Source organism: Triplophysa rosa, linkage group LG18, assembly GCF_024868665.1.
Source record: "Triplophysa rosa linkage group LG18, Trosa_1v2, whole genome shotgun sequence".
In the NCBI taxonomy this organism is placed as follows: domain Eukaryota; kingdom Metazoa; phylum Chordata; class Actinopteri; order Cypriniformes; family Nemacheilidae; genus Triplophysa; species Triplophysa rosa.
In genome coordinates this window covers 21,124,556-21,137,281 of record NC_079907.1, presented here as the reverse complement: position 1 = coordinate 21,137,281, position 12,726 = coordinate 21,124,556, and the positions used below count along the sequence as shown (strand labels likewise).

Genomic DNA, 12,726 nt, shown 5'->3' with positions numbered 1-12,726 from the left:
TTCTGTATAAACCGATGTCAAATATGTTAACTACAAAACATTAGCAAATGACTCCAACTAACCTAGCCGAGAGAAATGCACGGACCAACTTGCCGCAAGCATTAACAGACATTCTTTTGTGTAGGGATGCACCGATACTACGCTCGTGTACTCGTACAAAATGATACCTCATGTTACAAAACTGACTGAACTTTGCTTTGAAAGTTTGTGACAAGCACATCAAATTATTTTTTTATAATGTGTTTAAGGTGGAATTGTTTGTAATTATGAAGCGATACTATTTTTATTAGTCTCGCTGTGTTTAGAAATGGTACGGGCATCGGTATCGGCGAGTACCAGGAAGAACCCAATTCAAGATTTCCAATATTCAGTATGATCACCATTGAAAACAAAATGGAAAAATATAAATAGTGTTTCGCAGTCATTAAAATCCACTCACAACAGATCTGTGGCACCAAGTACTACCACTGACTCGGCACCTATTCAAAGAGAATCTGCTTAGGACCTAAACACACACATTTAATAACAAATCCACTTAAAAAATTCCACCAGTAGTCCATAAACCAACAGTACGGTTTGGGCAGTGCAGATATGATGCCTCACTCATATGATCCAGTGATCCATAGCTGGTGAGGAAATATGTGGTCAGGATATGTCTATGACATTATATAGCCATTGTGTTGTTTCTGTATTTAGGACAGTCCCACATCAGGCCGTCCCCATGAGGAAGATGACTGGAGGGTAGCAGCACTCGTGTTAGCCAGTGACTGTTAGACAGGAAACGTGTGTCACAATACACGACTAAAAAAACCTGCTTTTACGTTTGCAATTAAAGGGAATGTATTAAAATGGTAGACATCTCACCTCGGCTTTTCCACAGCAAAAAACATTTTCCAATTGTTAATTGTTCCATGGTGGTATGGATTACAGAACACCTGGGAATAAATACAGTATACATTAAAGAGTACATAACACGAGATCATGAAAATCACATGTCATGCGGTGTATAATGTTGCCGTGTTTGAAAGTAAGCAGTCTGCCAAGTTTAAAATCCGAAGGTGAATGAATACCAAAGTTATTGGCTTGGAAAAAAGGGAGTCGACTCTGAATCACGCAAACGAGTCGTCCCTAGTCCGATTCGCGAACCGCCGCGGATTTACATCACTACATATAGTCCCCGCCTACGTTTTGCTAGGACTGCGTGCGAAAACTTCACTCTTCTCCCCCAAACACTGTAGCTCGTGAGCCTCATTCGCGGTAGACCAATCACAGCAGACTAGGCTAGCGGAGAGGAGGGGATTAGACAGATGAATCGCGGAACGAATCATTTGAGAGTAAATCAAGAATTAAGGTAAGAACAACTGCCTATTATTAGGAAATAACAGTGTTTTTACACCTACGTACATAAACTTGTTGGACACTCCATAAACCAAAGTAGGACATAAAAAATCCCTAGTTATGTACTCTTTAAATATGTAGTTAGTATATTACCTGGTCAATCTGGGTAAATGCATGTACCAAACGTATAATGTAAACGTTAAAAAAACTATAAACGACATACGTAGTATGAAAGTATAAAAAAACTACGCAGCCTCTGTGGGACACACATTTTGAAATAAATGACATAAAAGGACTCTGTATTAAGATCTCCTGTCAACTTTCTACTGATCTTTAAAGGTTATGAATCGGTCTTACTTTGCCCTTCAGCTTGAGTCGCTTTCGCTCTTTGCGGTTGATATGTCTCTCCACGCTGGTCTCTCCTCTGGTTATCAGCACCGCGTGCCACAATGTCAGGGCTCCCAGAGCAAAAGTCACCGTACTGTTAGAATGGTCAAAAAGATGGGATTTGGAAGAAACATTAGACGGAAGGATGGATGTTGTAAATGTATATGTGAAAATACATCATTGTTGTTACCTTGTGAGCACCCACAGATAAACGAGGCTTTTATGAACCATTCGCTCCTGATGGGTGTACGCAGGCGCAGGCGTCTGATAATAGCTCTTTAAAATAAACCAAATGGTTAAATGACTCGTTTCTATTCAATAATTAAGTTATGAAATGTTACAAGATGAAAACATCGGACAACTTTATGTAATGCAACGGCATCATTCAGTAGGCAAAGGGTTTGTTGATCCAAAGGGTATATCATTTCAAAAAGCATTCCGATCTCAACAGCCAACCAGAGGTTGACCAATACACTTTATATTTTTCGAGGAACATCGGTTTACCTCAATGGCGTTGTAAGCATCCAGAAACATCTCTTTAGCACTCATGCTGCAGTAGATGCAGCCCATGGTCATATACAGACAGAAACTGAAGAAGTAACGGTGATTAAAATGACCCACACAATTATTCAACCACGCTGATCGAGAAGGTCAGTAAAGGTCCACAACCACACAATCAAATCACAAACTAGTTTCACTTTTAAAACTGGCCACAATGAAGTAAATCAAAACATTTACAACTCGTCATTTACACTTTAGCACCTTCAGAAGGATACGACAGTGATGGTCCATTTTCAAAATACATCTGTGAAAAAAACAACGAACAGAAGGTAAAACGTTTGATATACAGCACACATCCAAACACGGTGGCTCGAAAATCTACACAGTATCTTGCACTGAAATAATGTATGGAGATCAATGCACGAGAGAACAAAATATTAGATGAACGTTTTAAAATTGTTTGTGGGATTTCCATTCTATAAGAATACACAGTATGCAATATAGTGTTTAAAATGAAGACAAAAGCAACTGGACACTTTCTGGTTGGCAAATAATTGTGTAACATGTCCATAGTTAATGTGATGAAATGCATCTTTGGTTATTCTGCTAAGACACCCGTGTGAATTTAAGGGGAACTGACTGACCTCCAACAAACCCTGAATTTAAGGCCAGCTGCTTATTTCCAAGTTACTTATTATAATATTTAGGGATGCACCGATACCATTTTTTAAAGACAGAGTACGAGTACCGATATTTTTTTCTGGAACTCGCCCGATACCTAAATAATACCGATAAACCAGTATCTTACTGGTACATGTTCTTTTTTTTCTTTTGTTTTTAGGTCTACTTAAGTACTATTTTTTAATCAAGTTCTATTTTTTAAGATAAGTAGCACAATTTTACTAGCACATTTACTTCAGTTTGCTTAAGTAAACAATATACTCTGTGGTCAAATTATAAAAAATTAAGGGGGGTGGTGCGGTAAAATGTGAGTGTATTATAACTTGTTCAAGTCAACCGGACTTTTATTTTAACGGGACGCCGCAAAGAGCGTTTGTTTAAGTTAACCGGACTTTTATTTTGACGGATCGCCGCAAATGGTGTTTGTTTATGTGCTCGTGTCCTCGTGCAGTGAAACGCTGGCGCTGAAAGCTCCACAAGCACAATGCGTTCAGTACACGCAACCGCACCACTCTTTCACACCCGGTAACGCAAAACAAGCAGAATACATATTTAAACAACTGTTACGTTAGCTGTTAGCTGTTCAATTTCTTGTTAGGAAATGCCTGGATTCCGTCCGCGTTTAACGCATTGCGGAAATCATAGGGCTCTATGTATGTCACGTGAGGTATCGGTGCGTCATTACGTCATGTGAGGTATCGGTGTGTCATTAGGAGTACGAGTACATGAGCTTGGTATCGGTATCGGTGCATCCCTAATAATATTTGATCTCATGCAATGACATTCACAAATGTGAACTGTAACGAAGCTTTTCGAGTCCCCTGTGGATAAAGAAATAAAGTCTCACCTGTTGCAGATGCTGCAATGATGCGTTCTAGCTGGCTTGGGAATTATACATTTTTTACAAATAGTAACAGTTGGAACATCGCTCGTTTCCTAAAACAAAAGACACGCATGCAACAAAGGCATAAATATAAAATACACAAATCCTAAGCAAACTAGGTTCCAACTTCCAACCATCTAATCAACATCTGAAACTTTCAAAAGTTTACAAATCTAAGATAATCTGAGTCACCTGCGGAGGGGCGCCCGGATGTGTAGTTGTGGCTTTGTAATAATGGAAGACCACCATAAGGAGATTCCAATGCCCGTAACAGAGGTGCCACAGTATCCAGTGTAAGGGGTACGTGTTCAAGATGACGGGGAGCATGCAGAGATACACGATAATCACGACGGAGCTGGTCAAGGAGATGACCAAAGAAACAAACACCTTCGCATAAAAAGTAACCACGTTAGGACTGATTCAACACTGTGGGTGTAGATCACAGCAAGTTCTGCACCCAAACATTTACGATAGAAGCAAATACAATAGTCTACTTACCACTCCAAACCAACGGGTCAGGTTGTCCACCACCCAGTAGATGGGCTCAAAGGCACAGTCCAGCACCGTGTCCGAATTGGTCAGGATGTTGTAGTACAGGGACTTGAGTATCACTTTCCCGTAGTTCCAAAGGTCTCGTACCCTGCTGTGGCGCTTTCTGCGTCCCCGCTGTGGACAGAGCCTGAACCAGCGCAGGAAGAGGCGCATGACCCTGGAGAGGTACCACCTCCAGCTACGCATCCCACCCGCCTGCAAACACACAACACACAAAATGAGAGTTGATCCCCTCCGCATAACACATGTATCCATAACACACAGGCTAGAAATCAACAAACTCTTTCAAGTTTATGGTTCTGCCAAACAGAAAAAAAAACATTTGAATCAGCATTTCTAGATGTATTGTGGCCATTAAAAAATCATTTTTTAACTTTTTCCTAAATACATGTACAAATATGACTGTTGTATTGCCTAAAGTCAATATGAACTTGACATCTGACAAAATACAGAGCATCTTTTCTGTTATTTTGACCCGTTTCTCCAGTTTTCACAAATACTGATAAAAACGTATTGCTTAAAGGCGCTGCAAGTTGCCTTGGATCAAAAAAAAATGTTGTCTTCAAATGCATAAATGTAATTGTAAAATAGTATAATAAAATGCTGTTTTGCAAATATAAGCGAAGCACTTTTAGTACACTGGTCTAACTCAAAAATGACAACGTCAATGATGATAATTAAGAAAAATAGGTACATTTTAGCAGTTAATACCAAAGTAAAAATAACACCTAAAGTAACTTAAGACTGGATATATGTGTGCATTTTGGAAGTTTAAGTCAAATCCTTACCTAACCTGGGATTTAGATTGTCTTACAAATCGGGTTCAAAATAGACCAACGTCACAAAAATGTTGTTCTGTGCCATCACAAGAGCATGCGTCCTTAAAGCCCATGTGAAAGACTTTTACTACAGCACGGAAACCACAGAGCTCACAAACATACACCTTCTCTAAAGGACAAACGCATTAGTTTGATTAGGAAAACAAATGTGGCGAGCTCCAAATACCCTCCTAAGGGGTGGACGACTACTGGGTAGGATTATCAACTAATGTCCAAGGCAGGAAAAAAACACTCTAAATATTTGATCAAGCTCTTGGCGGTTCTTCTTATGTAACAACAACCAGCTTAGGAAAAGCTTCAAGGCACACGACGAGTAACCCGGCACGGGACACATTTCCTCACGGGGACATAAGTGTCTATCTGATATGGCCACAGCATCTGATAAAAGTGAGTGTTGTAATCTTGTAACAGTATAAGTTACAATAGTTGTCCTTTGTTTTATTGTGTCCTGTGGGGATCTTCTCGTGGCCAATCGTGCACGTGCAATCTATACACCTGGACCTATTTTTTCTTCCTAGCCTTTAAGGTGGAAATGTGTGCTTACGATAAGTTCGTCTTTTTGCTTGCATGGCTTTGAAAAATGTCACGTGATGTCATATGGTTCATTACTCATTACACAGATTTTGAGAGAAAATGCTTGTAAATGTCTGAAGGTTAAATACAAAGCACAACCAAGCCGAGGTCATTTGGACTATGTTTCTCATTTTAAGATAAATTCATTCATCCAAACAGCCCAAATGGAAATATATCACTTAAAATAATGACCAAAAATATGTATTTAAATATTTGTAATATTACACTAACATTTACTAAAAAATATATACTACATAGGCCGTTTCATCAGTCTGTGAAAACTCGCATTTAAAGTGATAGTTCACCCAAAAATGAACATTCTGTCATCATCCCTTGTTATTTCAAACCTGTATGACATTCTTCCTTCCGCAGTACGCATAAAGATATTTTGAAGAATGTTGTTAACTGGCACCCATTCACTTGCATTGGTTTTGTGTCCATACAACAGAAGTGAATGGGTGCCACTGCTGTTCGCTTAGCAACCTTCTTCAAAATATCTTCTTTTGTGTTTTGCGGAAGAAAGAAAGTCATACAGGTTTGAAATGACAAGAGAGTACATGATGAATTTTCAATTTTGGGTGAACTATCACTTTAAGCAATCATTTTTTAAGAACTAAGCCAAAAGCCTTTAAAATCAAAAGCTATGTAGAACATAGAAACATACTGTCAAGCATGTCCAACTGGTCAAAATCACGCGAATTTAATAAAACTAAAAATGCCTTAAAGTTACACTGTTTAAAGAATTGTATAGTTTAAAAAATAGCACAAAAACAAAACGCGCGTGTTTTTTCGCGGAAAATGGAAAGCCCCTCTGGCTCGTTAAGGTAAAACGCAGAAACTTTATCACAAGACAAAAAGAACGCGGGTGATAAGAAAGGATGCGGACAGGGTCCATGATGCGTTTGCCATTATTTCGACACTTGGGGTCCATGGAAACCCACACTTGACCTGGTTCCACTGTCATGCTTATGACTGACATACTGTAACGCTGAGACAGGGCATGATCTCAGGTGTCAACGCACGTCTGCTGCTAATCGAAAGATACACTTTCCATTCATTAGAACAAAAGAGTCGAGGTCAAATAATGTGCGATCAAAATACTTTTAGATTCAGCAATGAAGCGTATGGTGCTATTGATATCGAGTAACGAAAGGGGACGTGTTTATGTCGTTCTTGCAGAGGGCAGGTAACGTTATACAGTTAACGTTATACATGTAAATCTGAAAGCCAGGTGAGGATGCTGAACTGCCAGGCAACAAAAATAAAATACGTACCAAATCCGGTGCCGAATCGCTCATAAAAAGTCAGGCCATGTTCGCAATTAAAAAAGAGACACGTATCTCGTGAATGTTTATGAATTAAATAGATTACACCTCCTACACTAACAACCCGCACTTCTGTAGCAAGCGCATGCGAATTTCCGGTGTTTTACTACAGTTTTCAAAATAAAAGTTACGTCAGTTGTGCAGGATCCAGTTTAATCGGGTTTGCAACGAAAGCTGTTAATCCTTGACTTTGAAAATTGTAAATAGGTAAATACAATATCTAACTCGAGAAACATCTATGTGTACTGCATTGTAAAATGTGGCCACTAATAATAACAAACAACAATAACAAATACAGTGTAAATAAGCAATAAAAATGTAAAAATAATTCATACATAATAGACCAAAACTGCAAAGTGTGCACTGAAATAGAATTTCACACAAGTATGATAGAGAAATTGTGCGTTTGGTACGTTCCTGGGTTAACGTGTAGCGTGCTCTTTAAGGTTACCCAGGGTTACAGTTTCCATGTGAGAAGCAAGCGAATTGACGTCAATGGCAGACTTTAGTGTTTCCGGTGGGCTGACATCCAAACGCTTGTGAGGAATCAAGAGTTGCTGTGCCGTCTCTGAATAACAGAATAACGCACAAACCGAGTCCCCTTGTAAAGGCTCGGAAAGGAAAACGGTAAATCATATGCGATATTTTTGGGGGCGGTGTGACGCAATGTTACATTTGATTATCGGGAACTGCTGTAAATGTCATTTGTTTATGATACCGATCAAGATGGCGACCGCTCTAACGTTACGGCCTTCGATTAGATATCTCGCCTTATTCAAAATATCCTATTTAATGCACAACGCGTTTGCCTTCAGTATTTTGCTTCGTGTATATTTCATTTATATTTTATGTATTGTGAAGGTTCAGCATGTTGTAACATTAATCACATTTTAAAGCGCGTTATGTTTTTGTATGTGTGGTGTTTGGTCAGTTATGTTGTTTCTTATTCGTTACGTTGTATATTTTAGTCACATGGTCACGTCAAAATGGATTAAAACTGTTATATTGTGCTGGTAAAGTCTTAATAGTGTCGTTGATATTGAACATGGTTTTAATTTTGCAACATTGTTTAATTCAATTAACATACAACAAAATTCAACAAATCGTTATATAATTATTATACAAAAAATATATATATACATTAATATTAACATAAATTCAATAAAATATAAATAGTTATATTATTAGGCACTAGCCAAATAAGTTATTATAGTTATTATAGTTTTGATTTTAGTTTTATTTAGTTGTATTAATATTTCAAATGAGGTTTTATTTTTTGTGTTAATTTTAGTAAAAGTTTTAGCAATTTGGATATATGCTTTTGTCATTTTATAATTGATTTATAATTAATAATGTTGCTATATAAGATCAATTCATTTTTATTTTAGTTTTTGTTTATTATTAAAATTTGAGTGCTTTAAACTTATTTCCGTTTATTTTTGAGGCAACATTTCCATTTTATATTGAGTCTTTCCAATCATTTTTAAATCAATATCTTATTTAATTTCAATGAACGGAAACATTTTCAAAGTTCGAAGTTTAGTCAACTAAAATAACCCTGACACAAACACAGACCGAAAGTTTACTACAGTCCTGGTGCGCGTGTCCGATGAAACCGTCTATACATTACAGTACACGGTGTTTAAACTTAGTTCTTAACGTTTATGTTCACTGACAAATAAATGCTTGTTGCAGTTCATCAGCATCTCACTGAGCTCTTTGTCACTGCAAGTAAATGCTCTCTATTTTCGTCCCGCTGCAGATCAAAGGTCACATCAAGTGTTCACCATGGCATCAGGCAGTGCGATCACCGAGGAGGAGAAGAGTCTGCGAGAATGTGAGTTATACGTGCAAACACACAACATCCAGCAGCATCTGAAGGACTGCATCGTACAACTGTGCACCTCACGACCTGAACGACCCATGGCCTTCCTCCGAGAATCCTTTGAGAGACTGGAAAAGGTTTGCACTTCAATGTACATTAGATGCATTATAACATAAGATCCCAACAAAGCTCATACTGTGCTGTGGTTCTACGTCTGGAAAATAGGTGCGTGTGTTTTTTTAATTGACAGGAGGAAGCGAAGCAGATCCTGAACCAGCAGAAAGACAGTTCTCGCTCAGACTCGCGTGAAGATGAAGTGTCTCCTCCCATGAATCCTGTGGTGAAGGGGCGCAGACGGAGAGGAGCTATCAGCGCTGAGGTTTACAATGAGGAGGACGCTGCTTCATATGTTAGGAAGGTCAGTTTGTCACGGTGTGATAACGTCAAATTGTGATGGCGAGTTTGGAGAGAGTATTAATGTGTTCTGTTTTCTCGGTGAAGGTTATCCCTAAGGACTACAAAACTATGGCTGCTCTTGCCAAAGCTATTGAAAGGAATGTGCTCTTCTCACATTTGGATGACAATGAACGAAGGTGATTTATTGCTATAGATATTTGATGTCATTTTTGTGCAGGCAAGTACTTTATGTATTGACGGTATGTTTCTGATATTTGAACTTACAGCGACATATTCGATGCAATGTTCCCGGTCACCTACATTGCGGGAGAGATTGTCATCCAGCAAGGTAGAACTGCAAAAATACTTCACCGAATTTATTTTCTTTTATTATCGTAAAGCTAAATTCACACTTGTTTTGTAGGTGATGAGGGCGATAATTTCTACGTCATAGACCAGGGCGAAATGGATGTAAGCTCCATTACTCCGGTTTTGTCATTTAAAGTCAACCATCTTGGCCAGCGACTGTATATGGTGTATGATTCGTCTCCTCACAGGTGTATGTTAACAGCGAGTGGGTCACCAGCATTGGAGAAGGGGGCAGCTTTGGAGAACTGGCTTTGATCTATGGTACCCCAAGAGCCGCGACTGTCAGAGCCAAGACCAACGCAAAGCTCTGGGGTATTGACAGAGACAGCTATAGGAGAATACTGATGGTACAAACACATCACTTTAGATCACAGGAAGTTATATTGAAGGAAATGTATATTCTAAAACATAAATGTGGGTTGATTTTGATTTTAGGGCAGCACTTTGAGGAAGAGGAAGATGTATGAGGAGTTCCTAACCAAAGTGTCCATTTTAGGTAATACTTAGAGCGTAAATATTGATGAAGAATGTGTTATTTTCTACAAGACCAGTTCTAATGGAAACCAGTTGGGATATGATGGGTCTCAATTTGGTTTTTGTGACGTGAACTTGTCTGATCATCACAGAGTCTCTAGATAAGTGGGAGCGTCTGACCGTGGCTGATGCTTTAGAGCCGGTGCAGTTTGAGGACACCCAGAAGATCGTAGTGCAAGGAGAACCAGGGGACGAGTTCTTCATCATCCTAGAAGTGAGCTTTGCCCTCCGGCTGCGAGTGTGTGAATGTTTTTGTGTCTCCTGTTTTCTAAAGTTCAACTCTTTGCTTTTTTCAGGGATGTGCTGCTGTTCTGCAGCGGAGGTCAGAAAATGAAGAGTTTGTGGAGGTCGGCCGGTTAGGACCATCGGACTACTTTGGTATGTCATGAAGGCAAAACATATTAAATGGATCAAATGTTTAAATGTTGCAGGAGCTTTTCTAGAGCAACCTGTCACTAAAAAATAAATGAGAATAAAAGATTGTCCAAACATTTAGCTGGGAAGTAACATTCATTTTTATTTTTGAATTGTGTTTTTCACACTCGTCCTCTCTCTCTAGGTGAGATCGCACTGCTCATGAACCGGCCCCGTGCAGCCACTGTGGTGGCCCGTGGGCCACTGAAGTGCGTCAAGTTGGACAGGCCGCGTTTCGAGAGGGTGTTGGGGCCGTGCTCGGACATCCTAAAACGCAACATCCAGCAGTACAACAGCTTCGTCTCGCTCTCTGTCTGAGACGGCAACCTCTGTCGCAGGGTCCACAGTTTAGTTTTTAATGTACACGTCATATACACAAGCTCAGTAACTTTCACGCGCTTCCCATTTGACCGTCGCATCAGTCGAAAGCTTTAACAGCGTTTTCATTGTTGGACATTTAGAGCCATATGAAAAGAGAGACAATCAAACACATGCTCGTCCAATCAAATCGCAGCCTTTATTCCACAGAATTTTTACCTGGAACTCCAGCACTGAACTAAAGAAAGAGCAGGAGTAAAAATATATTTATAGTAAAGTTATTTTAAAACAATTGTGAATTCCTTTACCCATCCAGTGCTGAAGTTAGTTTTTTAAGACTAGTTTTCTATAAGAGATGAACTGCCTACTTATGAAAAGAATTATGTAGTTACATTGTCATTCAGCTCCTTTAAGCCTTACTGCCGAATTGGCCCTATACAGACCTCCTCAAACAAAGACATGATATGATTTAATGGAGAAAACAACGGTCCGAAATACACCACAACTGTAGGATTGATATTTTTGTTATCATTCCAGCACACTTTCTTGATATTTGTGTTTTGTTGCTTGTAGTTAATGTCAGGTCATTAAGCAGTATATTTGTAATTAGGTTTTATAGTAGGAGAAGCTGGCTCAACAATTTTGAAAACATTTTAAACTATTAAGCATAACGGTTACTGTATGTGATTGAAATGATAATTGTTATTTTTCTGCTAAAATGCCAGTGCCAAAGGTTGGACAGAGTCTCAGTTCTTCACTTGAATTTTGCTTCTAGCACTGATAATATTTCATTTCTATTTTCAAATTGCATGTGGCTATCACTGAGTGAGAAGCGTTGAATGTTTCAGTATTTACCTTTTTGTCAGTATATGCCCAAAAATACAAGTTTTATTTTTAATAAGCTTATTTTTCCACAAATGATACCTTCACGTGCACAGTTGCATATTTAGACGCATGCCGTATTTTGAAATGACCTTATTTGTTATTTTCTCTTGTGAGTGTTTCTATGGCTATTTTTAACAGGCTTGTAGCAGTTTTAATGTTCAATTGAAAATGGAATGATTATAAATCATGTAAATGCCGGGGTGTCTGGTTTTCTAGTGGTACAGTTTGAAAACAGAGTCTGAAAAGTTCTATATAATAAACAAAAACAAAACGAATTAAATGTAGCTTTTTTTTAAACGATGTACACAAAATCAACCTTGTTTCATGAATGAGACTTTTACTGAAATTTAGCGCGAAACTGAGAAGAAAATGGGAAACTTGTTTTGTTAATTAGATACTGTCAATGTTTCTGTTAAACAGTCTCTATCACATAGTCATTGTCTGATTCTCTTTATATATATATATATTATGTTCCCAGTATTAGTTTATGATACATTTTATAGAGTAAAATGATTTGGCACGAATGTTTTGCATTTTAAATTGTCATTTGAATTGGGTCAGATTACTTGTAAGTTTTATATCTGTGCGAATGGACTGTTGAATGATTGTGTGTTTTAGAGCTCGCCTTGGCTTTTGTTGTCATGAGTTACATTTTCCTTGTAACCCGAATGTTTGTGCTTGTTTTGTGACAAGTTTTTAGAGTTGTGGACCACTGATGATATTTTTGCTCCAGTGTTTCCCAAATATGTCATTTGATTCCCTGTGAGTTCTACACAGAAATAAACCTTTTGGACATAGCAAAGACGTTAAGCAATCAAAGGTTCCATTATTATTATAAGTTGAACACTTTCCCTGAAAAAAAAAAACGTTTTTGTATTTATATGTATATTCACATTGTCATACACA

General features: G+C 38.4%; 2 protein-coding genes across 2 annotated transcripts; one reads left to right on the top strand and one right to left on the bottom strand.

Moving 5' to 3' along the window:
• Positions 1-653: 653 nt before the first annotated feature.
• zdhhc16b (zinc finger DHHC-type palmitoyltransferase 16b) lies at positions 654-7,177 on the bottom strand. Its single transcript, XM_057358343.1, has 10 exons — positions 7,029-7,177; positions 4,289-4,537; positions 3,983-4,177; positions 3,755-3,843; positions 2,502-2,530; positions 2,230-2,363; positions 1,916-2,001; positions 1,696-1,819; positions 865-935; positions 654-767 (listed from the first exon to the last, which is right to left on the bottom strand). Exons 1-10 carry the CDS (start codon positions 7,050-7,052, stop codon positions 665-667), a joined length of 1,104 nt encoding a protein of 367 aa, XP_057214326.1. The 5' UTR covers positions 7,053-7,177; the 3' UTR covers positions 654-664.
• Positions 7,178-7,574: 397 nt separating this feature from the next.
• prkar1ab (protein kinase, cAMP-dependent, regulatory, type I, alpha (tissue specific extinguisher 1) b) lies at positions 7,575-12,607 on the top strand. The gene is made up of 11 exons (XM_057358958.1): positions 7,575-7,706; positions 8,842-9,041; positions 9,155-9,322; positions 9,406-9,497; positions 9,588-9,649; positions 9,725-9,771; positions 9,858-10,016; positions 10,105-10,165; positions 10,296-10,417; positions 10,500-10,581; positions 10,763-12,607. The coding sequence occupies exons 2-11, from the start codon at positions 8,868-8,870 to the stop codon at positions 10,933-10,935; spliced, it is 1,140 nt and encodes a 379-aa protein (XP_057214941.1). The 5' UTR covers positions 7,575-7,706; positions 8,842-8,867; the 3' UTR covers positions 10,936-12,607.
• The last annotated feature ends 119 nt before the right edge of the window (positions 12,608-12,726 follow it).